Source organism: Rattus rattus, chromosome 18 (assembly GCF_011064425.1).
Source record: "Rattus rattus isolate New Zealand chromosome 18, Rrattus_CSIRO_v1, whole genome shotgun sequence".
NCBI classification, from domain to species: domain Eukaryota; kingdom Metazoa; phylum Chordata; class Mammalia; order Rodentia; family Muridae; genus Rattus; species Rattus rattus.
This window is the reverse complement of record NC_046171.1, coordinates 10284215-10307447: the sequence shown is the minus strand read 5'-3', so window position 1 is coordinate 10307447 and position 23233 is coordinate 10284215. Positions and strand designations below refer to the sequence as shown.

The 23233-nt window shown below is 40.0% G+C and overlaps 1 protein-coding gene and 1 pseudogene across 1 annotated transcript; one reads left to right on the top strand and one right to left on the bottom strand.

Annotated features, from left to right (window-relative positions):
* The first annotated feature begins 10083 nt into the window (after positions 1-10083).
* On the top strand, positions 10084-11581 carry LOC116887621 (annotated as a pseudogene).
* Positions 11582-12993: 1412 nt separating this feature from the next.
* On the bottom strand, positions 12994-13923 carry LOC116887365 (olfactory receptor 1G1-like). Its single transcript, XM_032888961.1, has one exon. It carries the CDS (start codon positions 13921-13923, stop codon positions 12994-12996), a length of 930 nt encoding a protein of 309 aa, XP_032744852.1.
* Positions 13924-23233: the final 9310 nt, after the last annotated feature.

The following is a 23233-nucleotide window of genomic DNA, read 5'->3' as shown; positions in this document are numbered from 1 at the left end:
GCTTAGTCCCTGGAAGCTCTGGTTGGTTGGCATTGTTGTTCATATGGGGTCTCAAGCCCCTTCAAGCTCTTCCAGTCCTTTCTCTGATTCCTTCAACAGGGATCCCGTTCTCAGTTCAGTGGTATGCAGCTGGCATTCGCCTATGTATTTGCTGTATTCTTGCTGTGTCTCTCAGGAGACATCTACATCTGGTTCCTGTCGGCCTGCACTTCTTTGCTTCATCCATCTTATCTAATTGGGTGGCTGTATAAGTATCGGCCACATGTGGGGCAGGCTCCGAATGAGTGTTCCTTCTGCCTCTGTTTTAATCTTTGCCTCTCTATTCCCTGCCAAGGGTATTCTTGTCCCCCTTTTAAAGAAGGAGTGAAGCATTTGCACTTTGGTCATCCCTCTTGAGTTTCATGTGTTCTGTGCATCTAGGGCAATTCAAGCTTTTGGGCTATTAGCCACTTATCAATGAGTGCATACCATGTGTGTTTTTCTGTGATTGGGTTACCTCACTCAGGATGATATTTTCCAGTTCCATCCATTTGCCTATGAATTTCATAAAGTCATTGTTTTTGATAGCTGAGTAATACTCCATTGTGTAGATGTACCACATTTTCTGTATCCACTCCTCTGTTGAAGAGCATCTTATACCCAGCCACTTTGCAAAATTGTTTTTCAAGCTTAGTAGTTCTCTAGTGGAACTTTTGGGGTCACTTAAGTATACTATCATATCATCTGCAAATAATGATATTTTGAATTCTTCCTTTCCAATTTCTATCCCTTTGACCTTCTCTTGTTGTGTGATTGTTCTGTCTAGGATTTTGAGTACTATATTGAATAAGTAGGGAGGGTGTGTGCAGCCTTGTCTAGTCCCTGATTTTAGTGGGATTGCTTCAACTTTCTCTCCATTCAGTTTAATGTTAGCTACTGGTTTACTGTATTTTGCTTTTACTATGCTTAGGTATGGGCCTTGAATTCCTAATCCCTCAAGGACTTTTATAGTGAAGGGGTATTGAATTTTGTCAAATGCTTTCTGAGTATCTAATGAAATGATCATATGTTTTTTCTTTGAGTTTGTTGATATAGTGGATTACGTTGATGTATTTTTGTGTATTGAACCACCCCTACATCCCTAAGATGAAGCCTACTTGATCGTGTTGGATGATCATTTTGATGTGTTCTTGGATATGGTTTGCAAGAATTTTATTGAGTATTTTTGCTTTGATATTCATAATGGAAATTGGTCTTAAATTCTCTTTCTTTGTTGGGTCATTCTATGGTTTAGGTATTAGAGTAATTGTGGCTTCATAGAAGGAATTTGGTAGTACTTCATCTGTTTCTATTTTTTGGAATAGTTTGGACAGTATAAGGATGAGGTCTTCTATCATGGTCTGATACAATTCTGTACTAAACCCACCTGGTCCTGGACTCTTTTTCGTTGGGAGACTTTTACTAACTGCTTCTATTTCTTTAGGGGTTATGGAGTTGTTTAAATGGTTTATCTCATCCTGGTTTAACTTTGGTACCTGGTATTTGTCTAGAAAATTATCAATTTCATCCAGATTTTCCAGTTTTGTTGAATACAGTTTTTTGTAGTAGGATTTGATGATTTTTTTTTTAATTTTCTCAGATTCTGTTCTTATGTCTCCCTTTTCATTTCTGATTTTGTTAATTTGGATGTTCTCACTGTAACCTCTGGTTAGTCTTGCTAAGAGTTTATCTAATATGTTGATTGTATTAAAGAACCAGCTTCTGTTTTTGTTGTTCATTGTGTAGTTCTTTTTGTATCTACTTGGTTGATTTCAGCCCTGAGTTTGATTATTTACTGCCATCTACTCGTCTTAGGTGTATTTGTTCTTTTGTTCTAGAGCTTTTAGGTGTGCTGTAAAGCTGCTAGTGTATGCTCTCTCGTATCTTTGTAGGCGCTCAGAGATATGATTTTTTCCTCTTATCACTTTCATTGTGTCCCATAAGTTTGGGTATGTTGTGTCTTCATTTTCATTAAATTCTAAAAAGTCTTTAATTTCTTTATTGCTTCCTTGACAAAATTATCATTGAGTAGAGCATTGTTCAACTTCCATGTATATATGGGCTACCTGTCATTTTTGTTGTTATCGAAGACCAGCCTTTGTCTGTGGAGATCTGAGAGGATGCATGGGATTATTTCAATCTTCTTGAATCTGTTGAGGCCTGTTTTGTGACCAATTTTATGCTCAATTTTGGAGAAGGTACCATGAGGTGATGAGAAGTTATATTCTTTTGTTTCAGTTTGAAATGTTCTATAAATATCTGTTAATCCATTAAATTCATAACTTCTGTTAGCTTCTCCATGTCTCTATTTAGTTTCTGTTTCTATCACCTGCCCATTGATAAGAGTAGGGTGTTAAAATTTCCTACTATTATTGTGTGTGTGCTTTGAGCTTTAGCAAGGTTCCTTTTATGAACATAGGTGCCCTTGTGTTTGGAGCATAGATATATAGAATTGAGAGTTCATCTTGGTGGATTTTTCCTTTGATGAATATGAAGTGTCCTTCCTCATATTTTTTATGACTTTTGGTTGAAAGTCAACTTTATTCAATGTTAGAGTAGCTGCTCCAGCTTGTTTCTTTGTACCATTTGCTTGGAAAATTGTTTTCCAGCCTTTTACTCTGAGGTTGTGTCTGTCTTTGTCTCTGAGGTGTGTTTTCTGTGTGCAGCAAAATGCTGGGTCCTCTTTATGCATCCAGTCTGTTAGTCTATGTCTTTTGATTGGAGAATTGAGTCCATTGATGTTAAGAAAGAGTAAGAAGTACTGATTGCTGCGTCCTATTATTTTCCTTGTTAGAGGTGGAGTTGTTTGTGTGTCTCTCTTCTTTTGGATTTGTTGCAAGGAGATTACTTTCTTGCTTTTTCTAGGGTGTAGTTTCTCTCCTTGTGTTTGTAGGACTGGATTTGGAGAAAGATATTATGCAAATTTAGTTTTGTCATGGAATATCTTGGTTTCTCCATCTATGTTAATTGAGAGTTTTACTGGATATAGTAGTCTGTGCTGGCATTTGTGTTCTCTTAGGGTCTGTATGACATCTGCCCAGGATCTTCTGATTTTCATAGTCTCTGGTGAGAAGTCTGGTGTAATTCTGATAGGTCTGCCTTTATATGTTTCTTGACATTTTCCCCTTACTGCTCTTAATATTCTTTCTTTGTTTTGTGCATTTGGTGTTTTGAATATTATGTGATGGGAGGAATTTCTTTTCTGCTCCAATCTCTTTGGAGTTCTGTAGGCTTCTTGTATGTTTATGAGCATCTCTTTCTTTAGGTTAGGGAAGTTTTCTTCTATAATATTCTTGAAGATATTTACTGGCCCTTAAGTTGGGAGTCTTCACTCTCTTCTATGCCTATTATCCTTAGGTTTGATCTTCTCATTGTGGCCTGGATTTCCTGGATGTTTTGGGCTAGGATATTTTTGTATCTGACATTATCTTTGATGGTTGTGTCAATGTTTTCTATTGTATCTTCTGCCCCTGAGATTTTTCTCTTCTATCTCTTGCATTCTGTTGTTGATGCTTGCATCTATGACTCCTGATCTCTTTCTTAAGTTTTTATCTCCAGGGTTTTCTCCCTTTGTGCTTTCTTTATTGTTTCTATTTCCATTTTTAAATCCTGGACAGTTTTGTTCAATTCTATCATCTGTTTGGTTGTGTTTTCCTATAATTCTTTAAGGAATTTTTTGTTTCCTCTTTAAGGGATTCTACTTGTTTACTTTTGCTGTCCTGTATTTCTTTAAGGGAGTTATTTATGTCCATCTTAAAGTCCTCCATAATCATCATAAAATGTGATTTTATATCTAAATCTTGCTTTTTCAGTGTTTTTAGATATCCAGTATTTGCTTTGATGAAAGAGCTGGGCTCTGATGATGCCAAGGTGTCTTGGTTTCTGTTGCTTAGGTTCCTGTGCCTGCCTCTTGCCATCAGGTTGTCTCTGGTGTTAGCTTGTCTTGTTGTCTCTGACAGTGGCTAGATCCTCCTGGAGGCCTGTGTGGTCAGCACTCCTGTAGACTTATTTTCTTTCAGTTGATTCTGGGAACAGACAGCTGCTCCTTGTTTTGTGTGGTCTGAACCAGGTGGTTTGCTTGGCACAGAAGATTTGATCTTACCTCTGCTCTCAGGTGTGTAGGCACTGCTGGCGACTAGTTTTCAACTCTTGGCACTGGCAGAAACCTGAAGAGTCCTGACCCTGACTGCTCCTAGGTCTCTGTGCCCAGGGAGCACAGATGGCACTGGGTGATTTCCTCTTGGGTAAGGAATGTGGGCAAAGAATAGTCTTCTCTGAGTTCTCAGGAGTGTCCACACTTCTGAGGGTCCAGCTGTCTTGCCCCATGGGATTTGAGTGCAGGGAGCTGAGTGACCAATTCAGTTCAGTTCCAGGCACAGGCTGGACCCAGCAGGTTCCTGCTGTTGAATGCTCCTATATTACTATATCCAGAGGCACTATGCAGTTTCCTCTTGGGCCAGGGATGTGGAAAACGTAGGCAGAAGTGGCAAACTGTCCTGCAGTCTCAGGATTGTCCCCACTTCTGGGTTGGTTCTCTCTAAATTGATTTAATGAGCTTATTGCTAATGGTTAAATTTTCATGCCCAAAACATAAACTTTTTCTTCCTACAACTGAATGTGTGTGTGTATGTGTGTGTGTGTGTGTGTGTGTGTGTGTGTGTTATAACATTTTCTTCTGTAGACAGACACTTAGGTTTGTTCCATAACTTACCTAATGTGAGTAATGTTTTAGATTGATATGCAAGTGTCTATGTGATATGTTAACTTGAAATTCTTTCAGTCATATCCAGGAATAGAATTACAAGAGGAAATGGTAAAAATGTTTTCAGTGATTCATTTTGAAGAGGGAAGGTAAGGGCTTGTAATGAGAGTTTCCTCTGGTCTCAATGGCAGCCTCAGGTGGTAGGTCTCACTGCCTCCCACATTTATGCTTCAGTCTAGTTGCCCTCTTCCCAAAGAGGTATGTGAGGCGAGGCTCTTTATCCTCCTAGCACAGGAAAGTGATAAATGTAATTTCAAATTCCATTCATGCCTCTGATTTAAAAAAAAAAAAAAATCCGAGAAGAGGAATCAAGTTGGGTTCTTTAAAGTTGGAGAAAATTAACCCCCCTACACACACACACACACACACACACACACACACACACACACACACACACACATCTAGCTTGTGAGATTTTAAGCTACTGTATTTACAAGAGTTTACAAACATAACTCTAATCTCCTTTTCCTCATTTAAGAGTCTACTCACAACAAAGATTTTGTTCATTTGTTTATATTTAATTAAAATTATTTATTTATTATGCATGTATATATGTATGTGTTTGTGTGTACTTAAGCTACAAAATGTGTAGGTCAGGGGACAAGTTTTAAGAGCTTGTTCTCTTCTCCCACTATGTGGGTTGAAGGAATTTCACTCAGCAGGACAGGCTTGTTTGCAATTACCCATTGAGCTATCTGACTAGCTGTTCTAGCTTTAATTGATTCTGTTGTTTTTCTGAAAGAATTAAGTTTTTCTTTGAAAAACTCAAAGGCCCAAATAAGGATGCTTCAGTCCCACTTAAAAGAAGGAATAAAATAATCCTGGGAGACAGAGGGAGGGAGAAACCTGGATGGGAGAGGGGAGAGGAAGAGGAAAGGGGAACACGATCAGTTATGACACAGGGACAAGAGGGCCAAGAGCATGAATGGTAATAAGCAGCCTCGGGGAGTGGGAGGTGGAGGACTCTCTAGACACAGACCTGGGAGGTGAGAGACTCTAAGGGGTGACCTTAGCCAAAATGACCAACACTAGGGAGAGGAACTAAGAGCCGACCGTCAGTAGATAGACAAAGCCTCAAACTGAGGGACAGGTTTACTAACCCACAGTCAAAATTTCTGAACAAAATTGTTTCTGTCTAAAAGAACCATAGAGACTTAGGAAAAGGCTGCCCAGTGACCTTTCCAACTTGGAATCCATCTCACGGCAGGGGTGGGGGCACCTAGACCTGACACTGTTACTGAAGCTATGATATGCTTACAGACAGGAGCCTGGCATGGCTGTCCTCTGAGAAGCCCTACCAGCAGCTGACTGACTCAAAAGCAGATACTTAGACCCAACCATGGGATTGAAGTCAAGGACCACTATGGTTGAATTAGGGAAAGGATTGAAGAAGCAGAAGGGGAGAAGGAACCCATAGGAAAACCAACAGTCTCAACTAACCCAGACCCCAGGGAGCTCCCAGAGACTGAGCCATCACTGGCTGGTCAGAGGCCCCTGGCACAAATATAGCAGAGATATGCCTGGTCAGGCCTCAATGGGAGTTTTATTTAATCCTCAAGAGACTTGAAGCCCCAGAGAAGGGGTAAGTCTGGTGGGAGGAGAACCCTATCAGAGGCAAGGGGAATGAGGAATGGGATGGGAAACTGTGGAAAGGAGAAATGAGTGTGGGGGGAAAGGGTGGGGGGGAGACAACTGGAATGTAAATATATAAATAATAAAATAATAATAATTTAAAAGAAAAAGAAAAATCTTCCTTAGGACTGTCTGTGTCTATTGCCTCATTTCACAGGCTATAGATTTCTAGATTAAGTGCTGAGGTAAGAAAGGTATGAAAACTAAGAATAAAGTCTAATGAAATTGGAGATTCATTGAGTGTGGATTTAGAAACTCAAAGACACCAGTAGGAACAAAAAAAATGACTACAGATATGTGGCATAGACAAGTAGAAACGTCCCTGGTTCTGCCCTCCACAGTTGACATTCTTAGCACAATAGAAAATGTATGCCCATAGGCAAAACATAGAATGAAGCAGAAAAATACCAGGCAGAGTAGGAAGCCAGTGATCCAAGCTGGCACAATCATTGGAAGGTGAAAGTTTTAATGCCTAGAGGAAATCACAGAACTGGCAAATGACATTAGACACAGGGAGATGGAGTAGTCACAGCTGTGTGCATAACTCCAAAGATGATTCACCATAACACTGGCCCAGACAGGTAACGCCTCATGCATCCACATGGTCTTGAGTCCAGTTGAGTACTTTAAAATCCAGAACTTAGAACTGGCTTTATTCAGTGTTCTATGAGGGCTTTTGCAAGCTTGGGCTCCTGGTCAAAAGAGAAGGGAGGGAACCGCTTGTCCCCTACTATCTTGGTTTTGTCCCCAACCCCCAGTGTATCAGAACTATTTGAAAAGGATTCAGATAATAGGCCTTGTCCAGGTTGTGGCACTACATCTCTTTAATCCCAGCACTCAGGAGGTGGAGGCAGGTAGATGTCCCAAATGAAGGCCAGTCTTGTGTGGAGAGCAAGTTCCAAGATAGCCAGGGCCACACAGAGAAATCCTGTCTTGAATAGAAAGTAGAGAGGAGGAGGAAAAGGAGGAGGAGGAGAGGAAGGAGAAGGAGGAGGAGGAGGAGGAAGCCCTTGTTGGAGGAAGTGTGTTACTCAGGGCAGGTGTTGAAATGCTCAAATGTCTATTCCTCCACTGGCATTAGAACCTACTTCTTCAGGATTCTAGCACATACTGAATATCAGCTGAGACAGCCAGCCTCCATATTCCTGTACTGATGGTGTTTTTAAGGAGAGGGGGTCATGCTTGGGGTTTAAAATGGAAACATCTGTATAATATACGGTTTTAGCATATTCTCTGGGGCAATCTCTTAAGCTAATTGTCCCAACTTGGCCTTTCTCCCAGGCCACCTCCTATCAAGCATGTAGCTCTCAGATGGCCTTTCTGTTCTGCTCCTGCCCCAGCTCCAGCCTCCAGTTCTTTTTACTGTTGCACAGCAGTGGCCAACAGGGAAAGACTAAGGTGCCATAAGTGTGGTACTCACATATTGGTGGCAACCAAATGCTGTTTAATTGGACTTATAATCTACTCATCAGGAGGAATGTCAAACCTTGTATTGGAAACCTAGCCAGCTTACCAGGGCTAGTGAGGTCATAGACCTTAGTAAAAATCTATTGTGGCCACTGTGGTAAACCAACATAACTCCTTACTACATTCAAAATCTTATCCTTATACCTGTAGATAAGTGTAGCCACTACTCTTCATTAAAAAAAAAGAGCCTCTTTTTACAGCAAATGGAGACTTAGTTATGGTTGCTAATGCTGTGAAGTGACACCATGACCAAGGCAACTTACATAAAGAGCAGTATTTAACTGGGGCTGGCATACAGGGTCAGAGGTTTAGTCCATTTTCATCATGGCAGGAAGCATGGCAGTGTACAGACAGGCATAATGCTGGAGGACTAGGAGTGCTACACCTTGATCTGAATGCAGATAGGAGCTGTCTCACACTTAACTAGAAGAAGGGTCTCAAAGCCCACCCCACATTGACACAGTTCCTCCAGCAAGGCCACACTTCCTCATAGTCCCACTCTTTGGCCCAAATATATTTTAACCACTAGAGACCATTACAGAAAATCACATCTGAATATAGAATAGAAATCAACTGACCACAGGAATCCCAGATCCAGTGGATATATTTACATTACAGCTCCTGCCTCTAAGGTTCAGGGAGCAGCTCAGAAGGAGGTGGAAAACCAGGTAGTACATTGTGAAAATGTGACCCCTAGAAATGTCTCCATAAATAAGACAGGAACAGTGGCAATATCAACATACAAGGGGGAAATAAGTGTGGGTTCTCACCACTAGACAAAGAACTATGGACAGCTGATAACTGTTGGAGGAAGAAGAATTAGAGTCCTCCAGGAATAAATCCACTCATTGGTTTTCCAATGCAGGGTGTCAGCCCAGAAATCATATATACATAAAAAACAAAAATGTACTTAGAAGATATTATATATGTGAATTTATAAACTTACATATACTTACACACATATATATATGCATACATATGTATTTAACAATAATAATCAGAGAAAAATGGTTATCAAGTTGAGAGTCAAGAAGGGACCTGGAAGGAATTTAAGGGAGGGTAAATTGGAAAGGGCTGAAGCAGTGGTTCTCATCCTTCCTAAAGCTGTGACTCTTTTTAATATAGTTCCTCATGTGGGTTTTTGACTGCCAACCTTAGAATAGCTGATAACTCTGATTTTGCTATTGTTATGAATCATAATGTAAATATATGGTATGCAGGATATCTAACATGCAACTTCAAGGAGTCACCAACTCTCTGGTTGAGAACCATTGGAATGAAGGAAGGGGATGAAGGAGAGTGATGTCATTCTATTTCAATTACAACCATATTTAAAAACAAAAAAGAAAAAATACATTGTCAAGGGAATTGATGAAACTTGAGTGACTGTAACACAGAGTACAGAAGCTGTTGAGGTAAAAATGACTAGGAGACAGTGATTATGAGATCCCAAAATTTTTCAGTAGCTGGCAGTAGTTTTGGAAAGTGACAGTTTGTGGTTGAAGGATACATCTAGCAGGCACTTGAAGAATGTTGTAAGTCACCCAGGAAGGGAAATATGGTTGACTATACAGATTGTGGAGTTAGAATTACATGATACAAGTACTGGATAGAATTGTATTAAAAAGTTTTGAAGTATCAGAATCATGAACTAAGTTGTTTTTTTTTTTTGTTTTGTTTTTGTTTTGTTCTTTTTTTTTTTCTTCAATGGAACTCCCAATGGGACCAAACTGGAACCCAGGAGCCTTTTCCTGAGGCAACTTCCAAAGACTCTACCACTGAATGCTAAATCCCAACCCCTATCATGAACTAAGTTAAACAAAAAGTTTATATAAGGAAAATTTTGAGAATGGATAAGAGATGAAGAAGCAGTAACTTATTTTTTTAAGGACATGGGTCTGGAAAGACAGCTCAGCAGTTAAGAACACTGACTGTTCTTCTAGAGGAGCCAGATTTGATTGTCAGCACCCAGGCAGCGGCTCACAACCATCTGTAACCTCAGTTTCAGGAGGGGATGGAAGCCCTTTTCTAGTCTACATAAGCACTAGGCCTGAACATGGTATAGAGGTAGGCAAAAAAGAAAAAAAAAGAAAAAATACTAATGAAAGAATAAAGAAATGGATGGATGCAAGATAATTTAAGCCAACATTAGTTTGTACACTCTCTTTACATCATCTTGTAGCAATATCAGCTGTAGGATTGCGATGAAAATCAGAGATACAGTAAAATTTGTCTAGGTACTATAAAGCAGAAAATTGAATGACTCCATAGAAATGTCTCCATAGGAACCCTAATTCACTGGGTCTGTGCCCCTTAGCTTCTCTGAAGTCCCTCCTAGTCATCTGTTCACCATGATCTATACATCCATTATCACAAGGAGTATTTTCATTGTAGTGGCAGTAGACAGTTCTCAGAGGCTTCTCATATGCATGTATTTCTTTCTGGTGAGCCAGGCCCTCCAGACTCATGTCCACAGTGGCGACCAGAATGCTGGAGGGTTTCCTGTTGGCAAACACCATTCCTGTGACCTGTAGTGAGAACTTTGGTGATTTTCAAAAACACAGAAGTGTTATAGTTAAAATGATTTTATTTTAATTCTAGACGGTGGGTATGGGGCTGCTTTAGATTGTCTACAGCAGCTGACTATGATTTGCCTTGTGCTCTGGCAGGGGCACAATTATGACAGCTGTAGATTCTGCAAGTATATGATATTTGGAATTCAAGGGACTCTTGAGAGGGTATATAAGTGGGAGAGCCCTGTGAATGGCTGTGGCTACTGCTACTGCTGCTGGTTGCTGATTGCTGTAGTAGTTTGTTGCAATTCATCAAGTGGTCCTGCACAGAGAGACAAGAAGAAATTAGATATCCTCACAGTGAAGATCAACTTTGCTCCAAGAAACTCAATACCCCTAATCATCAGGAAGTAGTCTAACAACATGGATACTCCCTTTTCCCCTCTTTCTTTCTCTTATCTGGGGTTACAGGCTTGGAAGGCATAAGGGTGCAGAAAAGTAGGAGAAAAAGGAACCCATAAAAGTAGCCAAAAGTCCAGCTACGGCGGCTGGCTGCTAGCTCCATGTCATCACCTTGAGCTCTCTAGATAGAGATAGTATTTCCTGCTGGCTGACATGGCAGATGATCACTGCCTAGCAATCTGTCACTCCTTATGATGCCCACTCCTCATAAGGCTTCAATGGTGTCTGGGGTTAATGCTCACAGTCTGGCTGTCTGGCTTTATGGTAGATGGGTTAGTTGTTGTTCTGACGACCCAGCTGAGGTTCTGTGGCTCTAATATAATTGATCACTCTTACTGTGGTCCTGGCTTGTTCAGATTCCAAAGTGGCCCAGGTGACTACATTTATTTGTTCTCTCTGTTATCTTCATGACTGTCCATTTTTGGTTGGTTCTTATGTTTTATCCTCAGATGTGGTGACTGTGCTGAGAGATCCCTATGGAACTAGAAGGACAAAAGCCTTCTCCACATGCTCCTTTCCTCTGGCTGTGGTGTCCACATTCTATGGAACACTGATGGTCTTGTTCACTGTGACTTCTGTGGTCCATTCCCAGCTTCTCTCCAAGGTCATTGCCCTACTTTATGCGGTAGTCACCCCCATCTTTAACACTGGCATTTATACTTTGAAGAACAAAGAGGTGCCACAGGCACTAAGAAGGCTTCTCTACTGCAAGCCAACCGAAATGTGACTGAAGAAGGAGGGCAGTGAAGATTTTCTATTGGACTGACAGTGTCTTATTTGAAAAGTCACGCACAATGGGGTAGAGAAGAGTAACTCTGCTTTTTCTCAAAGTCCCCTTTAAGTCTTAAGAACTATGCTCAGCGGGAAGATAATAGTAAAAAAAAAATTTCGGATGTTGGTTTAAAAGATTATGTGGACTACTGTGTGTTGTTTCCTGCATACAACATAAATAGTGCTCTGAGATGATCATCACACTGTAAAGACATGTATTGAATTGTCATTCTGTAGCATGTTGCTGTATATAGATAGCGCTGGTGCTAATGATTAATGAAAACAAAATTATGTAAACGAAACATCAATACAATGACAAATTTAGAACAATGTTCATCATTATTATTGTAGTATGACATTAGAAGTGTTCTTCCTATTGTGTGTGTTTGGTTTCAGGATGCAAACTTGATGGTCAAATTTGCAATTTGCTTTCCCAAGCAATGATGTGTCATAAGTAACTCTACACACACACACACACACACACACACACACACACACACACACACACACACACACACACACACCTCCTATTGACCTGGATTATTGTTAGACTCACAGATTCCTTATCTCTTACTTGTGATTTAACTTGTATGAGCTCTAAATCTCCCTTTACCATGATTTGTCAGTGGTATCCAAGTTCAACTGGAAGAAGGACATTAGAGAAAGACTGAAATACTTAACTTCACTAGATCTCCAGAAGGAGATGCAGTAAAACCTCTAAGGATATCAGGGGGCTGTTGTTACTAAGCCACTGGTAGGAATTTCAATAATTATCACACGATTGTAGTGACTGCAGTGAATATTCATGCATCAGGAATATGAATATAAGAAGACAAATTAAAAGATAACAAACCCAACATAGTATTTTTTTTCTAGAGATCATTTTGTTACTTGTGGCAAAACAGCTGCCAAGCAATTTAGGAATGAAATATTCATTTTATTCGTGCTTTGAAGAATGCAATACATCAGGATGAGAAAAGCATAGAAGGATTTGGGGTCCTGGGTTACACTGCATATCTACATATCTACAACAAGAAAAAACGGATGAATGATGATACTAAGCCTGGTTTTTCATTTTATCCTTTATGCTTCCAAGATTATTCAATGGAATGGATGGTGCCTCCCACATTCAAAGTGGATCTTTCCTCCTTAGTGAAATCTCTCCAGATACCTCTTCGCAGAAACTCCCAGATGTGTGTTCAAGGTGATTCCAAATTACCCATAGGTGTGCACTGAGGGTGATTCCAAATTCAGTCCAGTTAATACTGAAGACTAGTCATAGCAATCATATAATTGTCCCATGGGCCACAGTGTTAACTGACTCATTTTGCATGATCTAAGGGTGTTATCCTTCCTGATAGATGATCCTTATTTGTGAGACATCTCCATGTTCAGGATCCTTCTCAACGAACTCTTAACATCCCTATTTCTCAGACTATAAATGAAGGGGTTCAGAGTGGGAGTTACCAAGGTATACATGACAGCAGCTACCACCTCCCCAGAGGAATGAGAACTAGATGGGGGCTTCAGGTAGGCAACAAAGACTGTGCTGTAGAAAAGGAGGACTACAGAGAGGTGGGAACTGCATGTGGACAGTGCTTTCCTTTTCCCCTGTGCTGATGGAACCCTAGCCACAGCATAAAAAATACAACCATAAGAACTTACAATGCAGAGAAATGAACCAATTCCTAAAATTCCAACCAAAACTATCATCAGGATTTCATTGAGGTGAGTATCTGAGCAGGAAAGCAATAAGAGAGGCCCAAAATCACAGAAAAAATGAGGAATCTCTTGATTGGTGTGAAAATATAACTGAGAGAGCAACAAAGTATGGGTCAGAGACAAACAATTAGTTACTCCCCATGACCCACTGACCAGAACCCCACATCTACAAGGAGTCATGAGAAGTGGGTAGAGCAGTGGGTGGCAGATAGCAGCATAGCGGTCAATAGCCATGACTGCCAGAAGCAGGTTATCCATGTCAGCAAAAACAGCAAAGAAGTAAAACTGAATCAGGCATCCAGAGAATGAGATTGATCCATCTCCAGTCCATAAAGATTCCAGCATTTTAGGGGCTGTGGTGGTGATGAAGCAAAGATCCACAAGTGAGAGCTGACTGAGGAAAAAATACATGGGAGTGTGGAGGTGGACATCAGCACAAATAGCTAACAGAAGGAGCAAGTTCCCTAAAATTCCCAGCAAATAGAGAGCAAGAAAGATGCTAAAGAGGAGATGACTTTTCTCTGGGTCCCTGGATAGACCCAAGAGGATAAAGCCAGGAGCCTGACTGCAGTTCATCCTTGGTCTTTTGCTTCAAGATGAAATTGGTGTGAAGAAAATTCAGTAGCTGCAGGCAAGAATTGGCATCAACCCAAACCTTGTCTCTTGGCAATGGGTCTCCCTGAGGCATAAACTGACCAACAGGAACTAGAATAGCAAAGGGAGGGAAAAACTTGGAGTTCATTAAAAATGGTACCCTACGGAAACATGAAGTCAATTTCTTGAATGTTTTCCAGGAATTTTCTGGGTGAAAGGTATGATATTTAACAATCGTGTTATATGACAGAATGAGAAGTTTCCCGTGACTGTTTTCACTCATTCATTTGAAGACGGAGGCTGCATGTTATGTACTTAACTCAGTGCTGTGCTGAAAGTGGGATTTCAATAAATGCTCCCGTCCTTCCTGTGCACCACCCTCATTGCACCCCTAGGAGACTAAGCAGACTACTGCTGTTTTACTGGTGATTTTCTGTGATCACTATTGAGCCTCAGTTAATGTGGTGTTCACAGTGCTGCCCAGAGAGTTCCTTTAAAAAAGAATCATATTACTCATGGGCTCACAAGAAGTTACTGGGATACCGTATTTTTTATGTAGTGTATATGCTTTGTGTGCCTTCTATGGCCCTAAATACTTTGATCTGGGAATGCTTCATTTACTCCATCATGCTCACTGCCCACATTCAATGAGTTATTAGCAAAGTCCAAATTTCTCAGTACCAATTTTCTGTTTCTGTCACTTTCTGTTGCTTGTGTAGTATTACCAACTAAGTAATGTAAAAACAATATATTTTGTATCAAAGTTCAAGTAAAAGATTAAAGAACCCCATGCGATGGAGTCTGAGCAGAGAGCAACACATCTTACTAGATGTGAGAAGTTTCTGTCTGTGACTTCTGGTAACCCTTCTTAAGCCCCTAGTGTCTAATCATTGTGTATTTACCTAATCCAAAAAGAACCAAAAGTTCCACCAAAGTCAGACTCAGTTTCCCTAATCTTAGAACCTCATTGAGCTGTGTTATGACGCTGACAAATAATATATGGTTTCAAATCATAGTGTTTACCCTTGCCATCTCAGTTTCTCTCCTAGGAAATCTTAGGCTTCTTTCATTGGCAGATGTACCTTACAACTTCTTATAGTACTACCACACTTGTGATATGGAGGATGTTACCATGTATATTTTGTTTAAGTTAGTATTTGCCTCCCTCACAAGGAATTGAGATATACTATGATAGAGCAAAGCAGAATCTAATTCTCCTCTTCAAAGTATGCCTAGTTCTTGGCATTAAAAAAAAAGAAACACTGGTTATGAAAAGGGTCATTGCTTAGTAGTGATTGGAGGCAGGAGTGCATGGCTGTGTCACCTTCTCTGGTTCATTTAGTATTTCAGGAAAGAACCATACTTCCCCCAGACCTGCTGCTGTGACTTTAACACATGATGGTGCATCCATGTCTTTAATTCTCACATATATAAACAGTGTTATAAACTGTTCTCCACAAACTCTTTTACATTTCAGCCCATTGATCACCTTGTCTTACCTTAACTGGACATTTTCTCATCAATTCAACCAAAGTTTATTGCATCAAGAGAATAATTGGCTACACTTATTGTATTCTCATTCTGTAATTCACTGAAAACATTTCACTTTTGCCTTGACTCTATTGCTCAAATACCACTAGTCTCTCTTCTTTCCTCTTAATTACATATACTGTCCTGTGCCTGGTTACCAGGAACTCCTAGGTATGCCTCTGCCCACCTATTCCACCCTTTACTAGACAGTCTTGTCTTTCTGCTGGTCACTCAAAGTTTTCTAATTCTTTCTCCTGACATCATGTGCTCTTCTTAACATTATCCCCATTGTTCTTCTTGCCTGATAATTCTTCATCTTTAATCAAATTTTACCAGGACTACAAAACTACATTGTAATTTTTCTTCTTCTCCATTATTAAACTTTTGTTGAATACCTTAAAAGGAGACCATAAAGCAAGTCTCACTATATACATGAAAATTGAAATAACACCGTGCATCTGATGAGACTACGAAGAACTAAAGCTGGATATTAACAACAACCAAAATCAGAGATTCTACAAAGTATTGAAACCTGATCAACTCTCTATTGAATGAAAATGGGTCATGACAGAAAGAAAGAAAGAAATTAAAGATTTTATAGAATTCAATAAAATGAATTCACAGCATACCCAAACCCATGAGACACAATGAAAATGGTGCCAAGAGATAAGTTCACAAATCATTAAGATGCCTGAATAAATGAAACTCAATTGGATGATCAAAATCCCATCCTTCAAAAAGACAGCCTACCTGAAAGTTCAGAACAAAACACCCATTCAATCATGCCCAAGAAGTAGACAATTAGAAGAAGGGATGAAAAATTTTAAGACCGACAGGAGGGGTATGATCTCTCCTGAGAGACACCAGGAATAACAAATGGCTCACTGAAACATTAAAGAATAGGACCCCCGTTGGATGGACTCACAGAAAAGTCTGGAAGAGGAAGGATCACCCCAGGTCCTGCATGGGTTTACAGGGACTGTTATCAAAAGCATACATGGACTACCCTGGCTCTTCATAGCTGAATATCCTGGGAGCACCAGTGGATGTGTCCTCTGATGAACTTTAGACTGTCAGGGGAGGGGCAATGGGGGGGAGGTGGGACTCTTTTCTTCCTGTATTGTCAAGTTAATAAAAAAAAAAAAAAATGGTGCCTTGTTCAACCTCATTAAGTGCCTGAATAAAAATAATTGGAGGGCAACTTGACAGCCTACCTGAAAGTTCTAGAACAAAAAACTCTAATCATGCCCAAGAGAGGTAGAAAGGGGAAGAGGAGGAGGAAAGATTTTTGGAGTGGGGGGTAGGGGACACCAGGAGAACATGGCTCACTGTGGGGTTCAGATGGACAACTCTGAAGCCTCCTGCTCCTTTCTATGACTGTTAACTGAGAAAGAATGGATCTGTTAGAAGAGGGGTGCAGTGTGTGTGTGGGAATAGGAAAGCTGAAGGGAGGAGAAGCTGAGGTCAGGACGTATTGTATGAGAGAAGAATCTATTGTCAATAGTAGCACATATGGCACATGTTCATAATAAGATTTTAATCACTAATAAAGAATAGTGAACTAAAATTTTCAAGGAAGTGAATGGTCGTCAGAAAAAAAATGTATTAAATGAAGTGATACAAACTCAGAAAAGTAGAAACCTCATATTCTTACTCAAATTGGAATTCTAGCTTTTAATGTACACATGTATGTGCTTGAACAGTGTAAACATTTATAAAGCCTTCCAAACTATAATGGGGACTGAAGGAGAATATGACAGAGAAAGAGAGAGAGAGAGAAAGAGACAGAGAGAGAGAAAGAGACAGAGAGAGAGAGAGAGAGAGAGAGAGAGAGAACAACAATCCAGTCTCTGTGGTACATTAGGAACTTACATTCTTCCCACAAACTATGTGGGGAAGTAAATTCCTGCACATGAGGAGATGTTATAATTTTACTTGTTTCTGGTTGTCTTTCCATACTATACAGTAACGATCATCTAAGGCTCAGAATTAAACTTTTAAAAACAGAGCTGGGTCATGTTACACTAACTGTAAATGATGAGCTATATGTATGTGAAAGACAGAAGACATACGTAGGTATGACACAATATCCTTTTCTGCCTTTCTTTTTTCATTTCTATGTTCATTAATTTTTGATGCTCACAATAGGAAGTGGTCCAATGGATAAATGTTTTAGAGTAAGGAGACATGAGTTTTTCAGGAATATGTTTTTAAATGAGAATGAGAACCTCAAAGATTCACAAAGCTGACACTCACCTGGAGACGCTGTTAAGTCACAGATGTAACACTCCACCCCAGAAATTCTTACTTAGAAGATGTGGGAATCTGTATATATTTATATATAAAACATATTGAATACATTGCATCTCAGAGCAACTGAGACTCAGTACTGAGGTTATCTGAAAACTACTGCAGTTGTATCTAAAGACTTAGCTTCTGATGGGCTACATAGTGATATGTGACGAATACCCTGGCTTGAAGAGCTATTACCTTATTTTTCTATTTCTTATGACATATTTATTCAAAAGCTCCTGTCTCAATTCCTATTACCTTCTAATCCAATAGTTTTAATTCAGTGCTTTCTTGGGTTCTCTTAAAGCGAGCAATTATGTTTGTATTTCCCAAAATAACTCTCACCAATGTCAGGTTTCAATTTCAGTCCATTAAGTCATTTGATTTTTTTTTTTCAAAAAGACAGCTCAATTGAAAAGCCTTTGTTTATACTTCAGACCCTTTGTCTTACTTTCTAGGTACCTACACTACTCTCCTGATTTCTAGTGGTCTCTCTGACTCATTCTCAGTCTCCTAAGCTGATTTCTCCAGCTGATTTAAATTTCTTTTAAATTCATCTCTGTACCTCTCTTCTATTTCCATTGCTTCAAATATCTGCAAATGACTCACTCTATTCAATTCTGGCTTTTTTCCTCAAACATGTTTTCCTCTCCTCTCTCTCTCTCTCTCTCTCTCTCTCTCTCTCTCTCTCTCTCTCTCTCGGTGTGTGTATGCCTATCATATATGCATGTATGCATATGTATATAGTATCATTACTTCATAAGAACAAATTTACTGTGAGAGATGTTTTCTTTTAGGTCAGGTTATTTACACACAACTTCGGAAATTCACATGCAAATGTAATGATGTCCTGCCTTCTATGTTCTGGTCTGAAATATGAGTTCATACTTCATAAGATACCACACTTCACACTTACCTTCTGACTTCTGTAACGTCCACTGATAAGTGGTGAATTTAGAAACATCCACTCCAGCCAATGTTCTTAGACCTAAAAGCATCCTGCCCTTTGCATGTATTGCTGAGACCATATGTAAGGGTAGACATGATGGAGTCTGCACGTCTAGTCTGTATTACCTCTCTTGGGATCAGAAAAGGTTACTAATAGAAAAAAAAAACTTTTCTGACCTTTGAGAGTCAGTTCCCAGAGTTATTCATTAGCAACAATCACTAATAGCTTTCCACTGAGAATACACCTGTAGATATTTGAAAAACAAAATTACTAATTAGCTGTAAAATATTAACTGTAATTCAAATCTGAAAACAGAAAGATATCTATAGCTAGTGGTCTATTTCTAATCATTAATCTACCTTCTTAACTAAGGAAGACCTGAATCCTTTACTTGTGCTGATATTTCCAGGCACTAACTAAAAAGATCCACTCTAACTGATGTAGGAGTTTTAGAGTGTACTTTTCTAAATATATATAGATTCAGAAGTGTGTCACAGTCATTAATCACGTACCCTTAGTTTCTGACAGCATTGCAAACCTAATTCTATATAAATGAGAATTCTTGTTCCATTCTCCTAATTTCTCATTCAATTTTTACCATATTTGATGATCACTTTCACAATTCGTGAATAGCTCTACAGTGTGCCATTCATTGAAATCAACTAAGAATCACAATTTACTATTTGGGACCAGTAGGACAACATGTGAATTTACATGTGCTAAAGTAAAGATGCCCAGAGGTTAAGGAACACCCATTCAGAGCCTGCCCCACATGTGGCCCATACATATACAGCCACCCAATTAGACAAGATGGATGAAGCAAAGAAGTGCAGGCCAACAGGAACCAGATGTAGATCTCTCCTGAGAGACACACCCAGAATACAGCAAATACATAGGCAAAATGCCAGCAGCAAACCACTGAACTGAGAATAGGACCCCCGTTGAAGGAATCAGAGAAAGGACTGGAAGAGCTTGAAGGGGCTCGAGACCCCCATATGAACAACAATGCCAACCAACCAGAGCTTCCAGGGACTAAGCCACTACCTAAAGATTATACATGGACTGACCCTGGACTCTAACCTCATAGGTAGCAATGAATATCCTAGTAAGAGCACCAGTGGACGGGGAAGCCCTTGGTCCTGCTAAGACTGAACCCCCAGTGAACATGATTGTTGGGGGGAAGGTAATGGGGGAGGATGGGGAGGGAACACCCATATAGAAGGGGGGGAGGGTTAGGGGATGTTGGCCGAAACCGAAAGGGAATAACATTCAAAATGTAAATAAGAAATACTCAAGTTAATAAAAAAAAAAAGAAAAAAAAATGCCCAGGGGTTGGTAATATAGAGAAGAGATGGTGCATTCCCAAGATCATGAGAGAATATTGTTTCTGTGTCTCTGGGTACAGGAACCTGCTAGAACTGTGATGCCCCAGTAATTATGATAATTTTTCTGTCCTCTTAGGAACATGATTGAATTCAAGAATCAAATTGATCTGATCAGATTAATAAGAAGAAACTGTGTAAATCTTTTCTAATATATAGCATCCTAGGGAAACGATGGTCCATGGAAACTGTGAGTCAGAGACTTACAAACTAGGTTTGGGGAAGGAAGGGGAAGGAAGCTGTGCATTACCTACTTAAGTATGTGCAGAGTTAAAACATTGGAAGCCAGACCAATTCAAGGCTTTCTCAGAGGCCCTGATGGAAGGATAAGGGAACACTGATTGTTGCCCGAGGACAGAACTTGGCAAGGTCCAGTCTGGAGCTGGGGTTGGGACCTTGAAAGAGATAAAGTTTCAGTTCCTGGAAACCTAATGTTTTCTTACATGAAGGGCTGTGATTATCAATCCTCTGGCTGCTGCATGCTAGTTTGTGATGTCCTTGAGACATCCTGGGTTTTCTTTGTGAAACATTGCTTGATTAGCTTCTGGTAACATAGTCCCATTGTATGATAGCTTTGATTCTGTCCCATTTTTTCCTTGCAGGTAGTATATAAAATGCTGTAATTATTAATAAACTCACTTATGAGATCAGTTCATTAAAATCTCTCAACCCAAACTTTATTTTTTCTTTCTTCTTTTTTTATTGGTTATTTTTTATTCACATTTCAAATGTGATTCTCCTTCCCAGTTTCCCATCCATAAGCCTCCTATCCCATCTCCCCCCTTCTATAAGGGTGTTCCCCCTCCCCAACCACCCTCCCATCCCACTTCCCCACCCATCCACATTCCCATACACTGGGGTGGGGGGAGTCTAGCCTTGGCAGGATCAAGGACTTCTCCTCCCATTGCTGCCCAATAAGGCCATCCTCCGCTACATATGAAGCTGGAGCCATAGGACTGTCCATGGGTACCCTTTGGGGATGGATTAGTCCTTGAGAGCTCTGGTTGGTTGGTATTGTTGTTCTTATGGGGTTTCAAGCTCCTTCAGCTCCTTCAATCCTTTTTCTAATTCCTCCAACAGGAACCCTGTTCTCAGCTCAATGGTTTGTTGCTAGCATTTGCCTCTGTATTTGTTACGGTCTGGCTGAGCCTCTCAGGAGATGACTATATCAGGCTCCTGTCAGCATGCACTTCTTGGTTTAATCAATGTTATCTAGTTTTGGTGGATATATATATATATATATATATATATATATATATATATATTAGATACCCAGGTGGGGGCGGGCTCTGAATTGCCATTCCTTCAGTCTCTGCCCCAACATTGTCTCCATATCCCTTCCTATAAGTATTTTTGTTCCCCTTTTAAGGAGGACTGAAGCATTCACTCTTTGGTTGTCCTTCTTGTTGAGCTTCATGTAGTCTGTGGGTTGTATCTTGGGTAATTCAAGCTTTTAGGCTATTATCCACTTATTAGTGAGTGCATACCATTTGTGGGTATTTTTGTGATTGGGTTACCTCACTCAGGATGATACTTTCTAGTTCCATTCATTTGCCTATGAATTTCATGATGTCATTTTTTCTGATAGCTGAGTAGAACTCCATTGTATAAATATACCACATTTTCTGTATCCATTCCTCTGTTGAAGGGCATCTGGGTTCTTTCCAGATTCCATCTATTAAAAATAAGGCTCCTAGGGGCATGTGTCTTTGTTGTATGTTGGAATATCATTTGGGTATACGTCCAGGAGTGGTATAGCTGGGTCCTCAGGTAGTGCAATGTCCAGTTTTCTGAGGAACCTCCAGACTGATTTTCAAAGTGATTGTACCAGTTTTCAATCCCACCAATAATGGAGGAGCGTTCCTCTTTCTCCACATCCTCGACAGCATCTGTTGTCACCTGAGTTTTTGATCTTAGTTATTCTGACTGGCGTGGGGTGAAATCTCAGGGTTTTTTTGATTTGCATTTCCCTGATTACTAAGGAAGTTGAACATTTCTTTAGGTACTTCTCAGCGCATTCTCAGCTGAGAATTCTTTGTTTAGCTCTACACCATTTTTAATAGGGTTTTTTGGCTCTATGGAGTCTAACTGCTTGAGTTCTTTGTATATTTTGGATATTAGGCCTCTATCAGATGTAGGATTGGTAAAGATCTTTTCCCAATCTGTTGGTTGCCTTTTTGTCCTAATGACATTGTCCTTTGCCTTGCAAAAGCTTTGCACTTTTATGAAGACCCATTTGTCGATTCTTGATCTTAGAGTATAAGTCATTGGTGTTTTGTTCAGGAAATTTTCCCCAGTATCTATGCGTTTGAGGCTCTCCCCTACTTTTTCTTCTACTGGTTTAGTGTTTCTGGTTTTATGTGGATGTCTGTCTTATTCAGGGTTTTTATTCCTGCACAAACATCATGACCAAGAAGCAAGTTGGAAAGGAAAGGGTTTATTCGGCTTATTTCCACATTGCTGTTTCATCACCAAAGTAAGTCAGGACTGGAACTCAAGCAGGACAGGGAGCAGGAGCTGATGCAGAGGCCATGGAGGGATGTTTCTTACTGGCTTGCTTCCCCTGGCTTGCTCAACTTGCTTTCTTATAGAACCCAAGATGACCAGCCCAGGGATGACACCACCCACAATGGGCTGGGTCCTCCCCGCCACTAGTTGAAAAAATGCCTTACAGCTGGGTTTCATGAAGGCATTTCCACAACTGAGGCTCATTTTCTCTGATATCTCCAGCTTGTGTAAAGTTGACACACAAAACTAGCCAATACAAGGTCCTTGATGCATTAATTTGCATTCTTCTACATGCTGACCTCCAGTTGAACCAACACCATTTGGTGAAAGTGCTATATTTTTACCATTGGATGGTTTTAGCTCCTTTGTCAAGATCAAGTGACTATAGTGTGTGGGTTCATTTCTGGATCTTCAATTCTATTCCACTAATGTACCTGCCTGTCTTTGTACCAGTACCATATACTTTTTATCATTATTGCTCTGTAATACTGCATGAGGTCAGGGATGGTGATTCCCCCAGAAGTTCTTTTATTGTTCAGGATAGTTTTCACTATCCTGGGTTTTGTGTTATTACAAATGAATTTGCAAATTGCTCTTTATAACTCTATGAAGAATTGAGTTGGAATTTTGA

Excerpts from the sequence above, each read along its gene's own strand:
- LOC116887365 (XM_032888961.1), bottom strand. The coding sequence starts at position 13,923 with ATGAACTGCAGTCAGGCTCCTGGCTTTATCCTCTTGGGTCTATCCAGG.